This window comes from Rattus rattus, chromosome 1 (genome assembly GCF_011064425.1).
Source record: "Rattus rattus isolate New Zealand chromosome 1, Rrattus_CSIRO_v1, whole genome shotgun sequence".
In the NCBI taxonomy this organism is placed as follows: domain Eukaryota; kingdom Metazoa; phylum Chordata; class Mammalia; order Rodentia; family Muridae; genus Rattus; species Rattus rattus.
In genome coordinates, this window is record NC_046154.1 from 154054210 (window position 1) to 154077114 (window position 22905).

The 22905-nt window shown below is 51.7% G+C and overlaps 2 protein-coding genes and 1 pseudogene across 3 annotated transcripts; 1 reads left to right on the forward strand and 2 right to left on the reverse strand.

The window, feature by feature from the left end:
* Positions 1-1194: 1194 nt before the first annotated feature.
* Positions 1195-3666, reverse strand: Oaz1 (ornithine decarboxylase antizyme 1). The gene is given in 6 exon segments (XM_032907449.1): positions 1195-1614; positions 1686-1771; positions 1849-2021; positions 2100-2186; positions 2188-2245; positions 3432-3666. Coding segments are annotated over 6 exon segments (684 nt in total). The 5' UTR covers positions 3578-3666; the 3' UTR covers positions 1195-1480.
* Positions 3667-12404: 8738 nt separating this feature from the next.
* LOC116889860 lies at positions 12405-13413 on the reverse strand (annotated as a pseudogene).
* A 4748-nt stretch (positions 13414-18161) lies between these two features.
* Jsrp1 (junctional sarcoplasmic reticulum protein 1) lies at positions 18162-22886 on the forward strand. Of its 2 annotated transcripts, XM_032907458.1 has the most exons (7): positions 18162-18215; positions 19277-19399; positions 19600-19637; positions 20929-21034; positions 21139-21306; positions 22105-22214; positions 22319-22886. In XM_032907458.1, exons 2-7 carry the CDS (start codon positions 19282-19284, stop codon positions 22802-22804), a joined length of 1026 nt encoding a protein of 341 aa, XP_032763349.1. In that variant the 5' UTR covers positions 18162-18215; positions 19277-19281; the 3' UTR covers positions 22805-22886. The 2 variants fall into 2 exon arrangements, with proteins under 2 accessions (XP_032763349.1, XP_032763357.1); XM_032907466.1 differs by lacking the exon at positions 18162-18215 and having other exon boundaries at positions 19282-19399; positions 22105-22186; positions 22297-22886.
* Positions 22887-22905: the final 19 nt, after the last annotated feature.

The window sequence follows — 22905 nt, forward strand, 5'->3', positions numbered from 1 at the left end:
GCTTTTGGTGTTACAGTGGGACCACGTGGCCCCTAAGACCCCTGTGAGAGCACCTCACTGTCACTGGCTAAGATCTATCAGGATCCCTAGACCACCACACATTACTTAACTTAAACATGAGTTGAGGGTCACCCCAGCACTCAGGAGCAGGAAGATCATGAATTCTAGGTCATCCTTGGCTACAAGGAAACTTTTTTCTTTTTTTTTTTCTGGAGCTGAGGACCGAACCCAGGGCCTTGTGCTTGCAAGGCAAGCGCTCTACCATTGAGCTAAATCCCCAACCCCAGCTACAAGGAAACTTAAGGCTAGCCAGGGCTATCTGAAAACAAAGGAACAAACAAAAAAGAAAACAAAACAAAAAACAGAACAGAGGGGTTGTGTCACTGGCCAATGGCCCAGGTCTCCATGAAGGCAGCCATTTCTGTGATTGGTCAGCAGGCTGTGTGACCCCACAGCACCCCAATGAGCACGGGAGAGGAATTCTCAGAACTATATGGCCATTGCCAAGGTCTAACCTCACCCTTCCCACCACCCCAACACTCTCTACCTGGCTACTTCCACATGCTTCTTGTGACAAAGCTCTCCTGGTCTATCCACTGGTCCCCAAGGTTGTGGGCTCCATGAGACACTGGAGGCCTCCACACAGGATCTCATAGCCTAAAATGACACTAGTTTCAGCTTAGGCCCCTTACTGGACAGAGCTTATTCTGTGTACTAGTTTCCCAACCATAACACAGCCACAGCCTTAGTCTTGTTCAGACACCCACTGTTCCTGAGCGCCCTCAGGGGTACAAGACTCCCCCAAGCCTGCCAGGTTACTGGCCCACGCCTTGGTTCATCCATGCTGGCTCTAATCTACTGCAAACACTAATGCTGCACCTTAACTTCTGCCCTGTCTACAATTCAGCTCCACCCTGCCCCGCTCCAGTGTAGCCGAGCACACACAGCTCCTGCCCAGCCTCTCCCCAACCAACCCAAAGGTGCTGCTGCTCCACCTCAGCCATGTTTAGCCAGTCACCTGAGGAACAGTCATAGACCCCACAACTTCCCATGTCCAAGAGGTCCCAACCCTATCATCCACTGAAGCAGAGGCTCAGTAGTGACTGGAAGCCCCAGAACCCTCCCTGGTGGGGACCGTGGGCCACAGCTAACAGGAGCCTGAGCTAGCCCCAGCAGCAGACACAGACACAGGGGATGAACGAGATCACTTTATTTATTAGGTTTGAGCCAGGGGAGGTGACACCATTTTTCCAGACTTCAAAGGAGGCTGCTCTAAAACAGGTCACCTGACCATCTTAAACAGCAATAAAAAAGTAAAATAGAAACCTTTATTTAGAATTAAAGCCACCACTTGAGTGTGACAAACACAGCATTCAGCTCGAAGAAGCACCCCGCTAATGGAGTGAGCGTTTATTCTGCACAATCATGACATGTGGACAAACCCGGGAGAGGGTGCAGGGACACTGGGCAGGGCTGGCACCTAGTCCTCCTCACCCGGGTCCTCTCTCTCCAGCGTGTAGACCATGAAGCAAGCGTCGGGTCTCTTGGGGACGAGGGGATGCCCGGGTCTCACAATCTCAAAGCCAAGAAAGCTGAAGGTTCGGAGTAGGGCGGCTGTGGGGGACATAGGGTCAGAGCTCAGGGTGCCAGAGCTTCCCTCCCCAGGACCCTACAGCAATACCCACCTCTGTCCTCACGGTTCTTGGGGAAGCAGATGAAAACGTGGTCGGCCCGGAGCTGCTCCTCTGCGAACTCTAGTAGAGCTGCAAAACTGAAGGAGGAGTCATTCATTAGCATCACCTGTGCTCAGGCCCCAGATCCCAACAGCCCCAAGGGGAAGTGGCCTACCTGTCCTTGCTGCCTTCGGGCAGAGGCCCAGCTGGGAGCTCGATGTAGAGGCCACCACCATTCCACACCGCCCTCCAGGTGACCTGCTTGGCCTCCGTGAGCGTGGACTGGATGCTCAGGACCCTGGTCTTGTCGTTAGACGTCGGCTCCTCTGTCACATTCAGCCGCTCGTCCTGGGGGAGCAGGGCTGTCAGGATGGCCAGCTCACTGTATCAGTGACAGGCACCCCCGGGCTCTCCACAGGTACTCACGGAGTACAGGATGCTAGCTGAAAGACTGTGATCCCGCTGACTGTTCCCTCGCCCACCTGGGATCTTCAGGGGTGGGTGAGGGACATCAGGAGCACCACCGAGGCCCCGGACCCAGGTTACTACAGCAATGAAGGGCAACCCTAGAACTGCAGGAGACAATGCTCAGGGGGCAGCAGGAAGTGCCTGGGCTTCCCAGGGCTTTCTACTAAAGAGCCATTGGGGACAACGGACCCAGGTCACTGTCCCTCACCCCTTTTGTAGCAAGGCACCACACCAACAGGGCCTCAAGCTGTGTCATCTCAGCACTGTGGTCCATGATAGGGAGCGGGGCCACCCCACTCTCCATGCTGCCAACCCCTCCTCCTCTCACACTAGTTCACTTGCTCCTTCCCACCCTCCAGTCAGCAGCTACCAGTGGCCCCCAAAACTCTACCTCACTCATCTCTACTCATGCTCTGGAGTCAGACAACCCCAAGTCCCCTCCTGTTCCTACTGCCACTCTATAGGACTTTGCATAGCCCAAGATACCATCGTGAGCCCCCCCCAAACCTGACCACTTTCAAGACCCATTCCAGTTCTGACCCAAGTCCCTCCAAAGTATTAGAGCCCTCAACATGCAGTCATCAAATCCAACTTAAACCCTAAATTTAACCCCAGCCTCTTAACCTGTGACTTCCTCCTAAACCAAACCAAGCTTCTCAACACCCCAAATCTGATCCGATACTCTCCCACCATGAAATGTCCTCAAAATGGACCCAAATATATAATAGGGTCCCTCCCCAACAGCACCCAAATCCGACTATTCTGCAAAGAACTCCAAAATCCGAGACGAGCCCTTCCTCTACAGAACATATGGTTTATTACCCGAGACCCCCTCCATGTGATCCCAGACACTTCGCCATCTGACATTAGAACTGGCTCACAGATCCGAGACGCAGACCCCAAATTGGAGTCTCCAATCTCTTTCCAGATTTCTCCCCAACCTTAGGCTCAAATCGGAACCCCCAAATCCTAATCGAACCCCAAATCGGAGCCTACGATTTCGCGAAATGTTTCCCATCCTCAACCAAATCAACCCTTATTCCTCAACCAGCGATTCCCTAATTCCACTCCAATCCCAAATCCGAGTCCGAGACCCGCGCCACAGGCCCCGCCCCGCCCCGCCCCCGGCGCGATTGTGGCCGCCACAAAGGGGAGGATCTCGCGCTACCGAGACTTATCTGGCGCCCCGAGGCCGACCCCGCTCCAGGCCTGCGCATGTTGCGCTTCCCTCTAGGGCCTACGCGGACGCTGTTTCTGAAAGCTTCGCGGCGGCGGGGGAAGGGCTCTCACCTCTCGCTGCTGCAGCCGCCGCGGCTGTGCTGACTAAGAAGCGGCATGGTGCGGCTGGCGTGAAGCGTGGCGCTGCGTTTGTCCCCTTCCTTCTCTCTGGCGAAGCAGTGGCTGTTGAGGATCCGCTGCAGGGAGGATTTCACCATCCGGCCGCTGGGGTCCGAAACCAGCAAAAACCTCCGCTGCACTTCCCGCGCCGCCGCCGCTGCTCGCCGTTCGCAAAATGGCGCCGGCGCCGACGCCCACTTTTATATGCGTCGTCACTGCAGGCCACGCCCCCACACGCAGGCGTAAACGCAGGAGCGTGAGGCGACGGAGGAATGGGGTGGGGCCACAGTGGCAGCCCAGAAAAACCAAATGCGTCCACCTACTACGGCTTCTGATTGGAGAAAGTAAAAAAACAGACGGAAGGTTTACGTTGATGATTAGTTGGCGATAGGAGAGTCCCGCCCCCACGTGTTTGCGTCACTCTGTGGGCGGAAAGACTGGAAAAGCGGATGCGTCCCGCCTCTACAAAATTCTGATTGGTCAGTGCAGAAAAACGGACGGATTTTTGTCCCTTTGAGGATTGGTTGGAGTTCTGACGAGCCCGCCCTCGAGGTTTTATGACGTTGGGGGCGGGACTTTTGTGAAGTAGCCGTACAGGACGTAAAGCCTGGTTTACCCCCCTCCCCCAGTCCCCAAGGCTAGGACTCTGCGCCGCGGATTGTACCTGTGGCCCTTCAGTTTTGTCGTCTGTCACCTTCTCCATCTTACACTATTATGGTACCACCCACGGGACGCCCCGCCCCAGGAAGCCTGATTGTCAGGACATAACTGTCAAGGGTATTTGAGGCTGAACTAGGCCGCGTTAGCTTGGTGCCCATCCCCCACGCGGCAAAATTATTCTAATCACCTTGTAATAATGGGTAATTACGTTCTAGATTGGGACTCTGTTTTGAAAATAACTTACGATTTAAAAGAAAAATCTTTCACAAGTTAAGATCATCCAAGCTAGAGAAATTTGTGTCAAACTGGGATTTAAACAATTTTTCTCATAGACCCAATTTGAAGGTGTTTCTCCATCTCTTTTTATTTATTTTTTTTCTTTTTTTCGGAGCTGGGGACCGAAACCAGGACTTTGCGGTTGCTAGGCAAGCGCTCTACCACTGAGCTAAATCCCCAACCCCTCCATCTCTTTTTCTTATTCATAGAATTTCGTCTTAAAGAGTTTCTTATTCTCTCTTCTTTTTGGTTTTTTGAGACAGAGTTTCTCTGTGTAGCCCTGGCTATCCTGGAACTTACTCTATAAACTAGGCTACCCTCGAACTCAGAGATGCTCGCCTGCCTCTGCCTCCCAAAGGTGTGCACCACACCCTGCCCTTAATCTCCTTTTTGTGAGCAAACTACGGTGTGATACAAAGATCAGAATTCAGTAAAAGTCTATGGTTGTGGTGAAAGCCACTCAAACTGAGGCAGGAGGATTGCTGGGAGTTCCAAGTAATCATGGACTGCCAAAAAATCCCCAGTCTTGATAAACAGATGGCCCTGTGGTGGTGGCACAAGCCTTTAATCCCAGCACTCAGAAGGCAGGGCAGACAGGTGCTCTCAAGAATTTCAAGCAAGCCTGGTCTGTGACAGGATCAGTCTAGGGCAGCCAGGGCTCTGTTATACAGAGAAACCCTGTCTCAAAAAACAAACCAACAACCAACAACCAAAACAAAACTGGCTGCTTTTCTAAATGACCTGTATTCTATTCCCATCTACATGATGATTCATAACCACCAGGAACTCCAGATCTGGGGGGTCGGAAGCCCCTTCCGACTTCTGTGGGACCTGTTGTTTTGTCTTTGAGACAAGATTTCTCTGTGTAGCTCTGGCTGTCCTGGAACTCACTCTGTAGACCAGGTTGGCCTGAAACTCACAGAGATCTGCCTTCCTCTGTCTTCCAAGGGCTGGGATTAAAGGGATGAGCCACCACCACCCAGGTTAATACTGTGTCTTTTGAGACTAAACTTGGTCAAATATTGCCTATTTGAACAGCAGTTTGACTTAAGCACCATCCTTCACTTCCAGGTTAAAATCAGAAACAGTTTCACCTTTGGAATAGAATTTGAGTGTGAGAAGCAGAGTGAGAGCTCTCGCTGTCCAGTGGGGACAGATCCTGAGTGGGGACTAAACCTCTGCTCTTGAGGGCTCACGACCTCCTGTGACTCCAACTCCAGGGATCCAACCCACTCTCTGGCTCTGTAGGCACCAGGCAGGTTCATGATTGGCCTGAGCTGGCTAGAAGCCAATCTAGGTGTGTCAGAGTAGACCCTGTCTCGGGACAGACAGTGGGAAACAAGGTTAGGTCTTTCCACTTTGTGGCTGCTGGGATGGCTGAGTGGGTCGAGGCGCTTTCAGGCAAAGGTGAAAAGCTCACCCTGATTGCCGAGACCCACAGAGTGGGAGGAGAGAACTGACCCCTGACTGCTGCCCTCTGACCTCCACACCTGCGCACACAAACAACAAAGACATAAAACGGAATACACCGAGAAACCCAAATGAGAATCCTAGCAGTTAGTTTAAGGTTTCTGGGTTGGCGTTGGGGGCAGGAGCCTCTGCTAAAATTGGCAACAGAAAGTTGAGAAAAGAGGAAGCATTTACGGGAAATAGGGTTGCTTTTTCCCCCGGGGTTTGTTTTTTGTAATCACAGAGCCCCTGTTTGCAAGCACTCAAGCGCTCCTGCATCAGGGAGCACTCAAGACCACCCCCAAGCTGTTGCTTTGCTCTTCTGTGGGGCTGGGCATGGAGCCCAGGGTCTTGAGGACTTAAGGAGTTTCATCCCTGAACGACTCCCCCAGCCCCTCACTGGGTGGAAGCCCCACCCCTGACCACGCCCCCAACACCCACTGGAGATTCTAGGTGGAAGCTCCACCCTGACCACGCCCCCAACACCCACTTGGAGATTCTAGGTGGAGGCTCCACTGTCGTCTTAGATTTTTTTTTTTTTTTTTTTTTTTTTTTTTCGGAGCTGGGGACCGAACCCAGGGCCTTGCGCTTCCCTAGGCAAGCGCTCTACCACTGAGCTAAATCCCCAACCCCGTCTTAGATTTTTTTAAAGATTATTTTATTTATATGAATACACTGTAGCTATGTCAGACACAGCAGAAGAAGGCATCGGATCCCATTACAGATGGTTGTGAGCCATCATGTGGTTGCTGGGAATTGAACTCAGGACCTCTGGAAGAGCAGTCAGTGCTCTCAACTGCTGAGCCATCTCTCCAGCCCCGTCAGGGAAGTGGACCTGTTTAGAAATATTTCTTTGGAGCAAATCCCATCCGCGTTGTCAGGATATATATCGGCACTCTAGTTCAGCAGTGTCAGGGTAGCAACAGGAATCAGTGGCGGCGGCGGCAGCAGGACCCAGCAGAAAGAGTCAGGCCTCTACAAATTGGGATGAGTACGGGAGCCACCAGGACCAGCAAGGACACCAGGAGAAGTTCTCTGCTGTGCTTCTCTCAACAAAGATCAGCGCAGATGAAGACGAGAGACCAGCAGAGTGCCGCAAAGCTAGCCGTGCAAGCCTGCTGTCACCGGTGAGTCCTGGCTACACTCCCTCCTTCCATCTGTGTCTTCCCAAGGGTGTTGTCTGAGAAGTCCACACGGGTCTGTAGCAGCTGACGTCACTCTGCCAATTGGCCTGAGTCTGCAGAAGTGGTAAGAAACCTCTAGAACGCCATCGGAAGTTTTTGGTGCGTTTCCTGTTGTGAAGTCTTCACAGACGATAACCACCAAGGTTATCGTACCAATACCATCCAGCGCCGTCTACCATCTGCTGGGCCTTTTTTAATATCCTGTGGCCTTTTACGTGTTTGCTTTAGCTAAACATCTCCTTACCTGTGCCTGCATCCGATAAACGATCTTTTACATGTCCGCCCCAGCAAATACTGACACAGCTGACTTTTTAGTAAAAGGTGAAAGATGTATATGATCTGAAGAGAAACCAGAGTATACACCTGACTTTTTAAAGCAACTCTTAAGTTTTTGTTTTATATCTCCCTTTCTTTTTCTTTTTTTTTTTTTAAGATTTATTTTATGCATAGCTGTCTTCAGACACACCAGAAGAGGGCATCAGATCTCATTACAGATGGTTGTGAGCCACCATGTGGTTGCTGGGAATTGAACTCAGGACCTCTGGAAGAGCAGTCGGTGCTCTTAACCCCTGAGCCATCTCTGCAGCCCCGATAATAGTTTTTTCTTGGTCTGTATTACTTTGTATAAGTTTTGTTATTAACTATATTTTTATTCGTAAATACATAAGCATGTCTCTATCTTAGAACTTGTAGGTTTCTATTTTAATCAACAGTAAGAAAGTGTAGTCTATCCCTGGGGGTTTCACAGGACACAGCACTTCACTGGGGATTCTAGGCAGGGGCCTCGTGGTTTATCACAGAGTCTTCAGATGTTTTCCTATCTGGCTAAGCTCCTAAGGAGAACAGTTGGCTTTGCCTTTTAGATTAGCGCGTAAGTCACCTGTGCCACACCGTCTGTGTGGAGGTCAGGGCGCTTGGGTGAGTAGGTTCTGGTCTTTCTGCAGATGGATCTTGGGGATTGAACTCTGGTCTGCAGACTTAGTAGATGGCATCTCTACCCATTGAACCGTCTTTCCGGCCCGTATTTGGGGTTTTAAAATATGGTCTCGGGGTTGGGGATTTAGCTCAGTGGTAGAGCGCTTGCCTAGCAGTCCCCAGCTCCGAAAAAAAGAAAAGAAAAAAAAAATATGGTCTCGCTCTAGAGCCCACTATGGCTCGACACTAACAGTCCTTCTGCCTCAGCATTTTCCAAAGGCTAAGACTGACGCAGAATCCCCCGGTCTCCTGGAAGTCAGTCCGCAGACCTGCAGAAATGGGTCACTGTGTCAGTGTGTCCACGGCCTGGAACCAGAAAGGGCAGGGGACAAACGCAAGGGCTTGCTGCCAAGCTTGCTGATTTGGGACTCACAGGGTAGAAGAAAAAAAACTGACTCGGGAGTTGTCCTTTGACCCCCTCTCTGCCACCCCGATGTCTACCAACAAGCACACACGAAACAGACAAATGTCATTTAAACACACTTAAGTAGACTAAGGTTAAGTAAGCACGGAAGCACAAGCTGAGACAGGAGGATTGCTGTAAGTTGGGAGTCCAGCCTGAGCTACAGTGTGGGACTCTGTGTGAAAAGAAAAGGAGGTACACAAAGCCAAAAGGCAGGTTGCACGCCCTTCTTCTCGCACAGCAGGGGATGCGGAGAGATCTCTGAGTTCCAGGCCAGTGCATTCTACATAGTGAGTTCAGGCTTCAAAAACCAATCAAAAGAATCAGTAACAATTCTTAAGAGGCTGCAGAGACGGTAAAAGCTCAGCTCACGCTGGGACTAGTGAGGGGACACCTCAGCACGGAGCAGATCTGGCTCAGCAGGGTGCAGGCAGTGGAAACACTTGTAGCAGCTGTCCCCACCCACCCCAGACTGCACAGGGATAAAGCCCAGCCCAGGCCCTCACCGGGAGAAGCCGAGCATCTCCACACAGGACAGAGGGTAAGTCCGAGGGACCCAAAGCGAGCTGGCAGACCTTAGGGCTGGAGGTATTTTCCAGTAAATGCTACTATCTCTACATTTACAATATTTTATTTCCCATTGCTTTTCTCTATATAAGGAGACAAAAAGAGAGAAGCAGGGTGGAGACAGAGAAGCAGGAGCTGTCCCTCCCCCACTAAATCCAACAGCGGAATCCCATCTCTCCAGTCTCCTTATTTTTTTGGTCAGCTTTTTATACTTATTTACTTATTTGTACCAGGCTGACCTTGAACTTAGGCCCTCCTCTGGGTCTGGGCAAGGAGCCCAGAGTTTTCTATGTGCCTGGCCAGGCCCCTCATCTGAGTCCCAGCCACACTCATTCATTTATTTCTATCCTCGAGGGCGGTGGGGGCATGCACCTGACACAGGCAACAGCGGGGGTCAGAGGACAACAGGACCGCTGGCTCTGTTCTCTGTTACCAAACCCTCGCAGAGGACTCAAGTTTGGTTCTCAGCATCCATGTCAGCTGGTTCACAAGCACACACAACACCAGCTGTAGGGAATCCAATGGCTTCCAAAGCACCACCATCATCGCCACTGTTGTCCCCTCTCTCCCTCTCTCTGTCTCTCTGTCTCGGTCTCCCCCCACCCTCTCTCACACACACACTTTAAAAAGTTTTAACTTGGGGTTGGGGATTTAGCTCAGTGGTAGAGCGCTTGCCTAGCAAGCGCAAGGCCCTGGGTTCGGTCCCTAGCTCCGAAAAAAAAAAGAAAAGAAAAAAAAAAGTTTTAACTTAAAATATAAAAGCATCTAGGTGTGGTAGCAAATACTTTTAATCTCAGCAATCAGAGGCAGAGGCAGGCGGATCTCTGAGTTTGAGGCCAGCCTGGTCTACAGACCCAGTTCCAGGACAGCCAGGGCTACACACAGATACTCTGTCTCAAAACCAAACCAAACCAAACCAAACCAAACCAAAACAGAAATCAAATCGTGTGGGTGCCATGTAACATCCAGGTATTCTCTTCAAAGGACATGTGGCCCAAGGATGCTGTCCCTGTGGACAAGCACCAAAAACTTAAAAGGGCCCAGGGCTGGTTGTGGTCAGGTACACCGGTTGTCATTTTTTCTCTTTGGAGGTGGAAACAGAAGAATTAGGTATTCAAGGCTATCCTCAGTTACATAGTAGGTTCCAGGCCAGCTGGTGCTACCTGAGACCCTGTCTCAAAACAAATGCTGGCTATGAGATGAATGCCTGTCAATGTTTGAAAGGCAAACATTGCAGGTTCCAGGCTAGACAGAGTATGGAGCTAGACTGTGTCATCTGGCTTGTTGGTGGCCCATATCTGTACCCAGTGAGCTCAGGGACCTGAGGCAGATCCATGGAATTCACATGCTGGAAGGCTAAAACCAGAGAACTGAATCCTACAAGCCATCCTTTGACCTCCACAGAAGCTCCATAGCATGAAGTTTTACTAAGTAAATGGAAAAAAAAAAACTGTCTGGCAACAGCAGGTGGTCACTTCAGTCTTTATGTCCCCTCTGGTAGGAATCTCAGTTAGGGTGGCTCCTATAGACTCCCTGTAGCCTCCAGCTGGTCCCAGAGATGCCCGGCCCACACCGATTTCCATTCTCATTCCCAGCCCTCTTCCCTTCCCCCACCCCTTCTCGCCCCTCTCCCACCACCCAATTCCTTTCCTCCATCCACCACTAAGGTCTATTTTATTTCTCCTTCTGAGTGAAATTCATGCATTCTCCCTTGGGCCCTCCTCATTAACGTCTTTGGGTCTGTAGACTGTAACGTGGTTCTGTAGGCTGATGTCACTGTGCAGGTGAAGGCAGGTACCGGATAGAACGAGGCCTGTCATTGGATAAGAAGAAAGGATGGGTGGGAGGGAAGTTTCAGAGAGGCAAGGGAGGCCAGAGAAGGAGGAGGAGGAGGAAGAAGAGGAGGAGGAGGGGGAAGGGGAGGGGGGGGGAGGAGGAGGAGTGGGGGGTAGGGGAGCTGAGAGAACATGGTGGCGGATGTTAAGACTCCTCTCTGCACAGGTTATGATTATTCTTAAGGGACGGGTGTGTACAGGATATTGTGTTGTCTGGATGGGCAAATTATATCTTATCAATTGGATCAGAAGATATTGTGTGATGTGTTCTTTCATGGGGTGACTTAATTGAGTTCAAGAGGGTGTATGATGGCTGGATGCATAGGGCCCACCACAGAATTGGGATGTGCATTTGTGGCGTGGCGGCAACCAGCCAAGCGGGCTGTGACTGAGGGTGGGGCGGCCTGACAGGGTGCACGTTGGAATGGCTTGTGGACAGCAGGTCGGAAAGTGCATGGGGGCAGCCTGGGGCTGCTGAGATAAACTAGCACGAGTTGCAATGGCCCGCCAGAGCCAGAACTAGCGAGAGGGCGAGACCGCCAGGGTGTGCGGGAAGCAGGGTTCCTGTACTTCATGGCTCATGTTCACCATGAATGTCAGTGAGTACTCACCATGCATGTCCTTTAGGGTCTGGGTCACCTCACTCAGGATGACATTCCCTAGTTCCATCCACTTGTCTGCAGATTTCATGATGTCTTTCTGTTTAATAGCCGAGTGTGCTCTACTGTGTAAGCGCACCACATTGTCTGTATCCAGTCTTCAGCTGAGGAACATCTGTGTTGTTTCCAGTTCCTAGGTATCATGAGTAAGGCTGCTATGAACACAGTGGAGCGTGTGTCCTTGTTGTATGTTGGGGCATCTTTTGGGTATATGCCCAGGAGTGGTATAGCTGGGGCTTCAGGTAGAACTATTCCCAATTTTCTGAGGAACCGCCAGACTGATTTCCCGAGTGGTTGTAACAGCCTGCAACCCCACCAACAATGGAGGAGTGTTCCTCTTTCTCCACATCCTCGACAGCATCTGCTGTTGCCTGAGTTTTTTTTTTTTCTTTTCTTTTCTTTTTTTCGGAGCTGGGGACCGAACCCGGGGCCTTGCGGTTGCTAGGCAAGCGCTCTCCCACTGAGCTAAATCCCCAACCCCCCTGAGTTTTTTATCTTAGCCATTCTGACTGGGGTGAGGTGGAAACTCAGGGTTGTTTTGATTTGCATTTCCCTTATGACTAAAGATATTGAACTTTTCTTTTTTTTTTGGAGGGGAGGGTCCAGCGAACTTTATTTTTTTTTTCCTTTTTTTCGGAGCTGGGGACCGAACCCAGGGCCTTGCGGTTGCTAGGCAAGCGCTCTACCACTGAGCCAAATCCCCAACCCCTCCAGCGGATTTTATTGATGGTATTCAAGAGAGTAGGGAGAGCTCCCTAAGCCCCTCGTCATTATGGGAGTCTGGAATGGAATTGTGAGGGAGATGCTCAGTGTTGGGGCCTGAGTTGGGATGGGGACTCCTCAGCAACTGAGGGCCTCTCTCTCTTGCTCTCAGTGTCCTTGCTGGGCTGGGTGGTCCAGGGTTCTTACCCCTTGGAGGCCATGTAGGCCATGAGGTCCACCACCCTGTTGCTGTAGCCGTATTCATTGTCATACCAGGAAATGAGCTTCACAAAGTTGTTACTGAGCGCAATGCCAGCCCCAGCATCAAAGGTGGAAGAATGAGAGTGGCTGTTGAAGTCGCAGGAGACAACCTGGTCCTCAGTGTAGCCCAGGATGCCCTGTAGTGGGCCCTCAAATGCCTGCTTCACCACCTTCTTGACAACATCATACGTGGCAGGTTTCTCCAGGCGGCATGTCAGATCCACAACGGATACATTGGGGGTAGGAACACGGAAGGCCATGCCAGTGAGCTTCCCATTCAGCTCTGGGATGGCCTTGCCCACAGCCTTGGCAGCACCAGTGGATGCAGGGATGATGTTCTGGGCTGCCCCACGGCCATCACGCCACAGCTTTCCAGAGGGGCCATCCACAGTCTTCTGAGTGTCAGTGATAGCATGGACTGTGGTCATGAGCCCTTCCATGATGCTAAAGTTGTCATGGATGACCTTGGCCAGGGGGCTAAGCAGTTGGTAGCCAGGGGGCTAAGCAGTTGGTGGTACAGGATGCACTGCTGACAATCTTGAGTGAGTTGTATTTCTCGTGGTTCACACCCATCACAAACATGGGGGCAGTGGCTGAAGGGGCAGAGATGATGACCCTTTTGGCCCCACCCTTCAAGTGAGCCCCAGCCTTCTCCATGGTTGTGAAGACACCAATAGACTCCACGACATACTCAGCACCAGCGTCACCCTATTTGATGTTAGCGGGATCTCGCTCCTGGAAGATGGCGATGGGCTTCCCGTTGACGAACTTCCCATTCTCAGCCTTGACTGTGCCGTTGAACTTGCCATGGGTAGAGTCATACTGGAGCATGTAGACCATGTAGTTGAGGCCAATGAAGGGGACATTGATGGCAACCATCTCCACTTTGCCAACTGCAGAGAAGGCAACCCTGGTAACCAGGCGCCCAATGCAGCCAAATCCGTTCACACCGACCTTCACCATCTTGTCTACGGGATGAGGCTGACTCCGCATGAGAAGATGTGGCATGAGAAGCTGTCTCCTGGACAGGGAGGAGCACAGCTGAACATTTCTTTTTAAGTGCTTCTCAGCCATTCGAGATTCCAGTGTTGAGAATTTTCTGTTTATCTGTGCACCCCCGTTTTTCAGTTGGATTACTTGGTTTGTTGATGACTAACTTCTTGAGTTCTTTATATATTAGTCCTCGGTTGGATGTAGGGTTGGTGAAGACCTTTTCCCATTCAGTAGGCTGCTGTTTTGTCTCTCTCTCTTTTTTTAAAAAATTTATTTATTATATATGAGCACACTGTAGCTGTCTTCACACACACCAGAAGAGGGCATCAGATGCCATTACAGATGGTTGTGAGCCACCATGTGGTTGCTGGGATTTGAACTCAGGACCTCTGGAAGAGCAGTCAGTGCTCTTAACCTCTGAGCCATCTCTCCAGCCCCCCTGTTTTGTCCTCTTGACGATGTCCTTAGACTTGCGAAAGCTTTTCAATTTGACGAGTTTATTTGTCTGATGTTTTTATTTTGCAGTCCTTATCATTTGGATATCTGTTCATTTTGATCTTCGCGGCTGAGCTATTGGTGTTCTGTTTGGGGGTTTGTCTCACTGACTTCTAGTGGAGGAGGGGGGCATCAACCAACCCACGAAATCTTCAACCTAAAATCTGTCCTGCCTGCAAGTTGCGCAGGGATAAAGATGGAGAGGGGACTAAGGGAGCGACCAACCACTGGCCAAACTTGAGACCCATCCCATGGGCAAGAGCCAACCCCTGTCCATATTGATGATGCTCTGCTATGCTTGCAGACAGGAGCCTCGCATAACCGTCTCCTAAGAGGCTTCATCCAGCAGCAGATGCAGACACCCACAGCCGAGCATCAGGTGGAGCCTGGGGAGCGGGAGCGTTATGGAGGAGTGGGGACAGGAGCAGGCAGGGGTGCGCGTGTGATCCGCTGGGAATACAAGGCAGTGCGGCCGAAATCTCACCAATACCCTTGTTTATACTCTGTGATGGCTTGTGTCTGCTTGGCCCAGGGAGTGGCTCTATTTGGAGGTGTGGCCCTGTTGGAGGAGGTGTGGCCCTGTTGGAGGAGGTGTGGCCCTGTTGGAGGAGGTGTGGCCCTGATGGAGAAGGTGTGGCCCTGTTGGAGGAGGTGTGGCCCTGTTGGAGGAGGTGTGGCCCTGTTGGAGGAGGTGTGGCCCTGTTGGAGGAGGTGTGGCCCTGTTGGAGGAGGTGTGGCCCTGTTGGAGGAGGTGTGTCACTGTGGGCGTGGGCTTTAAGACCCTCACCCTAGCTGCCTGGAAGCCAGTCTTCCACTAGCAGCCTCAGGTGAAGATGTAGAACTCTCAGCTCCTCCTGCACCAGGCCTGCTTAGCTGCTGCCATGCTCCTGCCTTGATGACAATGGACAGAACCTCTGAACTGTAAGTCAGCCCCAATGAAATGTTGTCATTTGTAAGACGTGCCTTGGTCACAGTGTCTGCTCACAGCAGTAAAACCCTAAGACATACTCCCTCATCATGGGCCCTTTCCTGTGTTTGCTATAGCAAAACATCCTTTCACCTGCGTCTGCTTCAGAAAAATATTCTTTTCCGTGTCTGCTTTAGCAAGACACCTTTTCACCTGTGTGCCCCAGCAAAATATCATTTGATATAACTGACTTCCCAAAGAAACCAGAAGTTTCCATTCAACCCACAGAGTCAACTAACCTGGACCCTGGGGGCTCACAGAGACTGAACCACCAATCAAACAGCATGCATGGCGTCGGCCTAGGCCCCACACGTTGGTAGCAGATGTGCGGCTTGGCCTTCATGTGGGTCTCCAACAATTGGAATGGGCTATCGCTTTCTGACTCTGTTCACTGCCGTTGTATCCCCTTCTCCTACCTGGACTGCCTGGTTGGGCTTCAGCAGGAGAGGATGTGCCTAGTTCTGCTGGGATTAGATGCTTCAGGGTGGGGTGGTACTGGAGGAGAGCTCCCCCTTCTCAGAGAAGGGGAGGGAGTAATGGAGGGAAGGACATCATAGCTGTCTTCAGATACACCAAGAGGGCATCAGATCTCATCATAGATGGCTGTGAGCCACTATGTGGTTGCTGGGATTTGAACTCAAGACCTTTGGAAGGGCATTCAGTGCTCTTAACCACTGAGCCATCTCTCCAGCCCTCAAAGCCTACTTTTAATGATGATTCTTAAACAGTTTAAACCTCCCTTCTAGTCCACTACCCATCAGAGGCAATGGGAAAAAATGATACGGGAGGTGGGGGGAAGTGGACCTGTTGAAAGGGTTTTTTGGAGCGACTCCTGTCTGTGTTGTCTGAAAATCAGCAGTTCAGTTCACAGGATAGCAGCTCGAGCCACTCAAAAGCACTTCACAGATACACCAGCAGTCCAGTTCAGTAGAGTCAGAATAGCAAACGCCAGGTAGTGGCAGTGGCAGTGGCACAACCACCAGCCTCAGCCTCGGCTAGAGTGAGCAGATGGGACCAGAAGGAACACCAGCTGTGTCTCTCTCCGGGAAGCAAAGATCAGCAAAGACGTAAGACCAACAAGCATTGCACAGCTAGCTCTACCAGCCAGCCAAGCTCTGTCTTCATCACTGTCTGTGGAGTCCTATTTATACTCCTCCAAACGTCACGTGTTCCCTACGGGTCTTGCCCATATGTGACTCTGTCTCAGCTGACTTCACGCTGCCAGTCAGTCCGAGTCCGAGGAAGCAGCAGGAAGCTGCAGCACAAGCACCCCGCCTCAAGCTTCTTGGTGTGCTTCTCTCTGTGGAGTCTCAACAAATGCAGCTCAGCTACGCAATGGAAGGCGAACCAATACACGCGTGCTGTTAGCGAAGAATCCTTCACCACGTGTCTTTTCATGTGCTTGCTTTAGCAGAACATTCTCTCTTCTGTGTCTGCCTCAGTAAAACTTTCCTCCATGTGTTTACCCCAGCAAAACACTGTCCAACACTATCAACTTTCCAAAGAACCAGTAAGTTCCATCTCACTCAGGAGCGGGGCTTTTGATTGGGATATAAAGTGAATAAAAATTAAATTATTGAAAAACAATAATGAATCTGTCACCTGCGTACTTGTTTCTGCCTCAGTGGGAGAAGAGACACCCAGCCCTGCAGTGACTTGATGTGCCAGGGATGGGCCTGGGTTATAAGGATGTGTGGGGTGATACCTAGAGGAGGGCTCCCCCTTCTTAAGGAGAAGGGGAGGAAAAAAAGAAAAGAAAAAGAAAAAGAAAAAAAAAAATTTAGAAAAGGAAAACAGTAGAATAAGCTATATAAAAAAGTAACATTGGGGTTGGGGATTTAGCTCAGTGGTAGAGCGCTTGCCTAGGAAGCGCAAGGCCCTGGGTTCGGTCCCCAGCTCTGAAAAAAAGAAAAAGAAAAAAAAAAAAAGAAGAAAAAAGTAACACCATTGCTGTGCTGCTTTTTTTTTTTCATGTTGAAGCAACTTCATGGGCAGATGATACAGTCGTGTATGAACTGTGTCATCGTCAATCAGCTCCTTAGGCAGTGACCTGTGGCAGCGCAGAGCCCCGCACACAGCACTATGAGGCAAAGCGTTCTGTTAGAGGACATCCCCCAGGGAATGAGCCCTGGGCCACCTGAACTCCCACTTTGCACTCGAAGAGACAGAGGTTCTGAGAAGCCTTGTTCACTCAGACAGTGTGAGATGACTCCACAATTGTGACACTTTTCTGCTGCTACCTAAAATTCCCAGGCTGGGGATGTGGTCAGGGGTGGAGCCCCAACCAGAGTCCCTGGGGAGGGGCTGAGGTCTTGGATTCAGTCCTCCTTACATAAAATAACTCAAATAGTATAAAAAGAAACCCCAAGTGGGCTGGAGAGATGGCTCAGTGGTTAAGAGCACCAACTGCTCTTCCAGAGGTCCTGAGTTCAATTCCCAGAAACCGCATGGTGGCTCGTGACCATCATCTATTAAGGGATCTGATGCCCTCTTCTGGTGTGTAGGTGTATGTGTGAATATAGCATTCATTCCTACATTGTGTGTGTGTGTGTGTGTGTGTGTGTGTGTGTGTGTGTGTGTGTGTGTATTCCCAGCAACCACATGGTGGCTCACAACCATCTGTACCCATATACATAAGTACATCTTTTTTAAAAAATGGTTCAAGGGTTGGGGATTTAGCTCAGTGGTAGAGCGCTTGCCTAGCAAGCGCAAGGCCCTGGGTTCGGTCCTCAGCTCTGGAAAAAAAAAAAAACGGTTCAAAAGGTTTAGCCATTGTAAAATTCTACCTTGTTGCTGGGTGGTCATGGCTCACGCCTTTATTCTCAGAACTCAGGGGGCAGACACAAGGAAATCTCTGTGAGTTCGAGGCCAGCCTGGTCTACCTACAGATCAAGTTCCAGGACAGCAAGAAAAGAGGAGACAAGAAAGCAGGAATCATGGCAAACAGCCGTGAGTGACCTGGAGCGCAGGCAGGGAGGAGCCTGCATAAGCAGACGCTTCAGCCATGGCTGCTGGAGTTACTCCAGCCTTCTGACACCAGAGCAGCAAACAAGGACCCCCCCCCCTTATTGCTGGAGGGAGAGGCAGCGTACGGAAGTAGGGGTGGGTCACCCCTCAGTCAGCTCTCTGCTCTGTACCAGTGTTGGGATGGCGGCCACCCTGTCGGTGACTTCGTGGAAGTCCCTCCTCCTGGTTCCCTGGTTCCTTCCAATTGGTGTCTCCAGCTGTCCCTGGCCACCTGTTCCTGTCCGTCCCAGGCTACCCCTCTGTCCACTGTCCTGTCTCTCAAGCCCAGCTCGGAGGCTGTAGGGTAAGAGGGTCCGTGGGGGGACCTGGACAGAGGTGTGGGTCCCTAGAGCTTGGTGTGGGAATCTCTGACCTCCATAAGGGTCCCCAGTGCTTGTGACCATCACCCCCCTATTCACAGAGGTAGGGCCAAACTCTCTGTGTCTCCTGTGCTTTGGATCCCTTCCCCCACGTTGAAAACCCTCCAAGGTTTTATTTTCAGTTCATTTTTAAATTACATTTTAATTTTTTTTTTTAATTTTTTGGTGTACCTGTAGGCACTAGGTGCTAAGGTAAATGCTAAAATGCTAAGGCGGTCGTCAGAAGACAACTCAGGAGTCTAGTCTCACCTTCCAGCTATGGGTGTGGGTAAAGGGGACCGAAGGATTGAATTCAGACCATCACACTGGGCTGCAAGCTCCTTTACCTGCTGAGCCATCTTGCCAGCCCATCCTCTCCCTGATTTTAAAGTGTTTCTGTTTGGGCCTTGGGGCACATTAACCCTGACAACCAGAGGCCACGGGCACATCCCCTTTTCCCATAATAAGTTAGGTCAGGTGTCAGCCAGCACAGCCTCTGGTCTCAGTTTCCCCATGTCCCCTGTGGGAAAGCGGGCAGGAAGGCTAGTGTCGTGGAAAACCCTCAGGACCCTTGTCCTGCTCCTCAGTTGTCATGGTGAGGGTTCAGCCAGGTTGCTGGGGCTTCAGTGCCTCCCCTTAGGCCAGTGAGACAGTCAGTGTTGGGGGTGGATTGGGAGCAAAGGCCTGGGGAGGGACAGGGCTGCCAGACTCACCCATCCTGCTGGCTTTAGACACTGGATAAAAATAGTTGATGGTCTCAGAGAACATGAGCTGGCCTGGGAGCAGGGTTCCAGCGTGGGTCCTTGGATTTATTACTGTGTGACTGTGAGTGGGCCCTGAGGCTCTCTGAGCCACAGCTTGGGTTCTTGCTGTGTTGATGGATTCTGGAGTCCTCCAGTGGCTGGGTTGTGGGGGGGAGTTCTCGACACTGTGCTGAGATCATGTAAGGATATAACTTTCTCCAATAAGACCGAGACCCCATCCTGTCTCCCTCCCCATCTTCCAGTCTCTATGACAACCAGAGGCTTGGAGGATCTGGATGGGGGCCTGGGCAGCTGCATCCCCAGTGATGATCTCCCATTCCTGGAGGAGTCCCCCTCAGGCCGGCGGCCAGACAGCAAGACTCGAGGTACAGTGAATGAGGAGAACCCGGCGGTTCAGCTCTGGACTCCATGGTGAAACATACTGTATCATAGGACAGAGGTGTCCCTGAGCCCCATGCCCCTTGTCATCTGGAGTGGACACTGTGATCACTCTCCTGGCAGAGTGGGGGAGGAGATGGGACGGATCCGCTAGGGGCGGTGAATAGCCCACTGTTTTGTCCTACAGGGACGTCCAGGCTTTCGGACTCCAGCAGCTGGAGCCATGTGAGTACCTGTGGCCCTGGGAGGTGGGGACAGGCTGAGCAAAGAAATGGTTTTCTCTGGTTCTTCTCTCCTCTGATCCTCTCCCCTTTTATTCTCTTTTCCTTTTTTTCTTTTTTTTCCTCTTTTTTTCCTTTTTTTTTTTTTTTTTTTTTTTTTTTTTCGGAGCTGGGGACCGAACCCAGGGCCTTGCGCTTGCTAGGCAAGTGCTCTACCGCTGAGCTAAATCCTCAACCCCTTTTTTTTTTTCCTCTTGAGCTAGGTTCTCATGTAGCCCGGTGAGCCTGAGTTCTGAGCCTCCTGCCTCTTCCTCCTGAGGGCTGGGTCCTAGTCTTGTCACCAGGCCTGGTTTGTGTGATGCTGTGTGGGGCCCAGGCTTCCTGCAGGCTCTAACTCCACGTTCCTTTAAAAGGTTTTCTCCTCATTATTTAAAACATAAAAATCAACTGCTCTAAACCACAAACGGATACTTACTTTCATTGAACTTTTTATTTTGTGTGCTTAGCCTGCACACACATGTTCCTCATGCCCGAGGAGGTCATCTGCCCTGGAACTGGAGTCACAAGTGTTCGTGAGCCCCACGTGGGTGGTGGGAATCAGACCCAAGTCATCTGCAGGAACAACCGGTGCTGTAACCGCTGAGCTGTCTCTCCAGCCTCTATGAATTCAGGCATACACACACACACACACACACACACACACACACACACACACACACACACACAAATCATTATATATACATACATATACATAGGTACACATGTACTATACATATACACACAGAGTCTGTGTGTGTGTGTGTGTGTGTGCGTGTGTGTGTGTGTTTGTACACATGCACAGTGTGGGATCAGACTCCAAACCCCCAGATTCTGTTTTCTCCTTCCACTAGGTGTTGGGGAGAGGTCCTACTCAGGCTGTCAGGTTTGAAGGCAGTGCAGTCGGCCACTGAGCTGCTTGGCTGGGCCCCTCCATCTTGATTTTTAGAGACAGTCTCACTATGAAGCTCACGCTGGCAACCAACTCCAAGCAATCCTCCTGACTCATCCTCCTGGGGGTTAGGAGGTGGCAGGCCACAGGACATCTGGACTGACACTCCTACCATTTTTCTTTCTTTTTTTTTTTTTCTACCATTTTTTTTTTTTTTTTTTTTTTTTTTTTTTTTTTTTTTTTTCCCCCGGGGCTGGGGCCCAACCCCCGGGCCTTCCACTTCGCTAGGCAAGCGCTCTACCGCTGAGCTAAATCCCCAACCCCTGGACTGACACTCCTTGTGGGACTGTCTCCCGATGCCCTACAGGTCCTTCAGGACCCAGTTACCGCTACCGCTGGCGATGCCGGGCTCAAGAAGACGGAGAAAGAGCGCATGGGCAAGGAGAGCGCAGCAGCAGGCAAAGCTGGAGCAAGTGGGTTTGCTCACGAGAGGGGTGTGGAGGTGGGGGTGGTCTGCACCCCGGGACTGGGTAGGAACCACGGGCGACAGGCAGATGGATCCATGCTTGTCCCTCAGGTCCCCGGAGCATTCCTGCGCGTAGGAAGCCGCAGGCTGCGCCTCCCTTGCAGCCACCCCTGCCGCCAAGCGACGACGAGTTGCCCTGGGGAGATCTGACGCTCAACAAGTGCCTGGTGTTGGCCTCACTGCTGGCCCTGCTGGGCTCGGCTTTCCAGCTATGTCGGGGTGAGCTCCCCAGGGCGGGGACTCCACAGGGCGGGGGCATTCCCTCCGGCCCTGCTCATGCTGTGGCTCTACTGTTCCTAACCTCATGCTCATGTCTCTTCCCCTATTCTAGAATAGCCTGTCCACCAGCCTGTGAGGCCCATGGTCACATCTAGCTCCTAGCTTTATGGTGTCTACCTTAAGTTTTCACAACCAGGCCTGGTTTCTAGATGATCTGAACTTGTAATTCATTCATTCACTCACTCACTCACTCATTTTGAGACAGTCTTACTATGTAGCCCTAGCTGGCTGGAACTCAATATATATTCCAGGCTGGCCTCAAACTTGAGAGCTCTCTCTCCCTCTGAATGCTGGAATGTGTGCTTTTTTTTTTTTTTTTTTTTTTTTTTAAAGACGTAATTCACAAGGCTTCAACCTCTCTATGTAGCTCAGGCTGGTCTCCTGACACTCCCTGCTTTGACCTCCCAAGATGTAGGATGGCTTTTTGTTTTGAGTCAGCCTGGGTCTCACTGCAACCCTCAGTGTTCCTCCAGCCAGGATGATAGACATGACTGAGCCTGGTCCTCCCGCTCCTTCATCAGAGAAGGGCTCTCTACACCCCATCCTGGATCAGAGGATCGCCCCCACGTTATTGTTAGCCACCCTCATGCAGCTGGGGGCGGGGGAATGGCTACTCGCTCAGGACAAAAGAGAGAGGTCTCTAGGAGGAGGTTGGGTTATCCCAGCGGAGTTCTGGGGGTGAGGCGAAGAGGTGCGTGGCTGTGCCCATTCCTCCAACCCAGACTGCCTGCTTTTCAGACGCAGTGGCTGGGGAGGCCGTGGCGGCCCCTCAGCAGTGGGTCCCGCCCAGCTCTCCAACCAAGAAGCCAGCGTCGCCAGCGTCGCCAACGCCAGCGCCAGCGCCAGCCGTAAGCCTCTTTCCAGTGATTTCACCTGATGGGGCTGCTCACTAAGGCAGGAGGAGGCCGGCCTGTGCACGCGGACCCCAAGATCCCACTTTGTCTCTTTGCAGCCTAAACCTCCGGTTTTGGTGCCCCCATCCGGGCCTCCTCAGCCGAAGCCTGGGCCACCTGCACCCCAGGCAGAGATGTGGGATGAGCCTGAGCTTCCCGGGAGCCCTGAGGCTACAGAAACCCAGGCAGAACCTGGAGGGTCCATCTCGGAAGCCTCTGGGGAGGAGAGCGCACCCCTTGGTGACCGAGGTTCCCAGGAGAAGTCACAGAAAGAGAAGTCAAGGAAAGGGGAGAAACTGAAGAAGGAGAAGCCAAGAAGGGAGAAGCCGAGGAGGGAGGAGAAGCCTCAGGTCACTAGGGAGCCCCGCCAATCACTGCGACAGCGCTGGGAGGCGCGGGAAGGAGGCCATCGGCCATGGAGGCGGGACTCCAGGGACCTCGAGCATGGGAAGCTGAAGGCCTGGGCTCCTCGGCGACGGCATGACCAGCATGATCGTGACAACCGGCCCAGACAGAGGCCCCGTGTTGGGAAGAGGCATGACTGATCCTGCCTGTGTCTCCTGCGTGAATCCCGCATCCCCTCTCCCTGTAGCACCAGCAAATAAAGGTCGTGCTGTGACAGCCACATCATCTGCTCCTTTGTGCC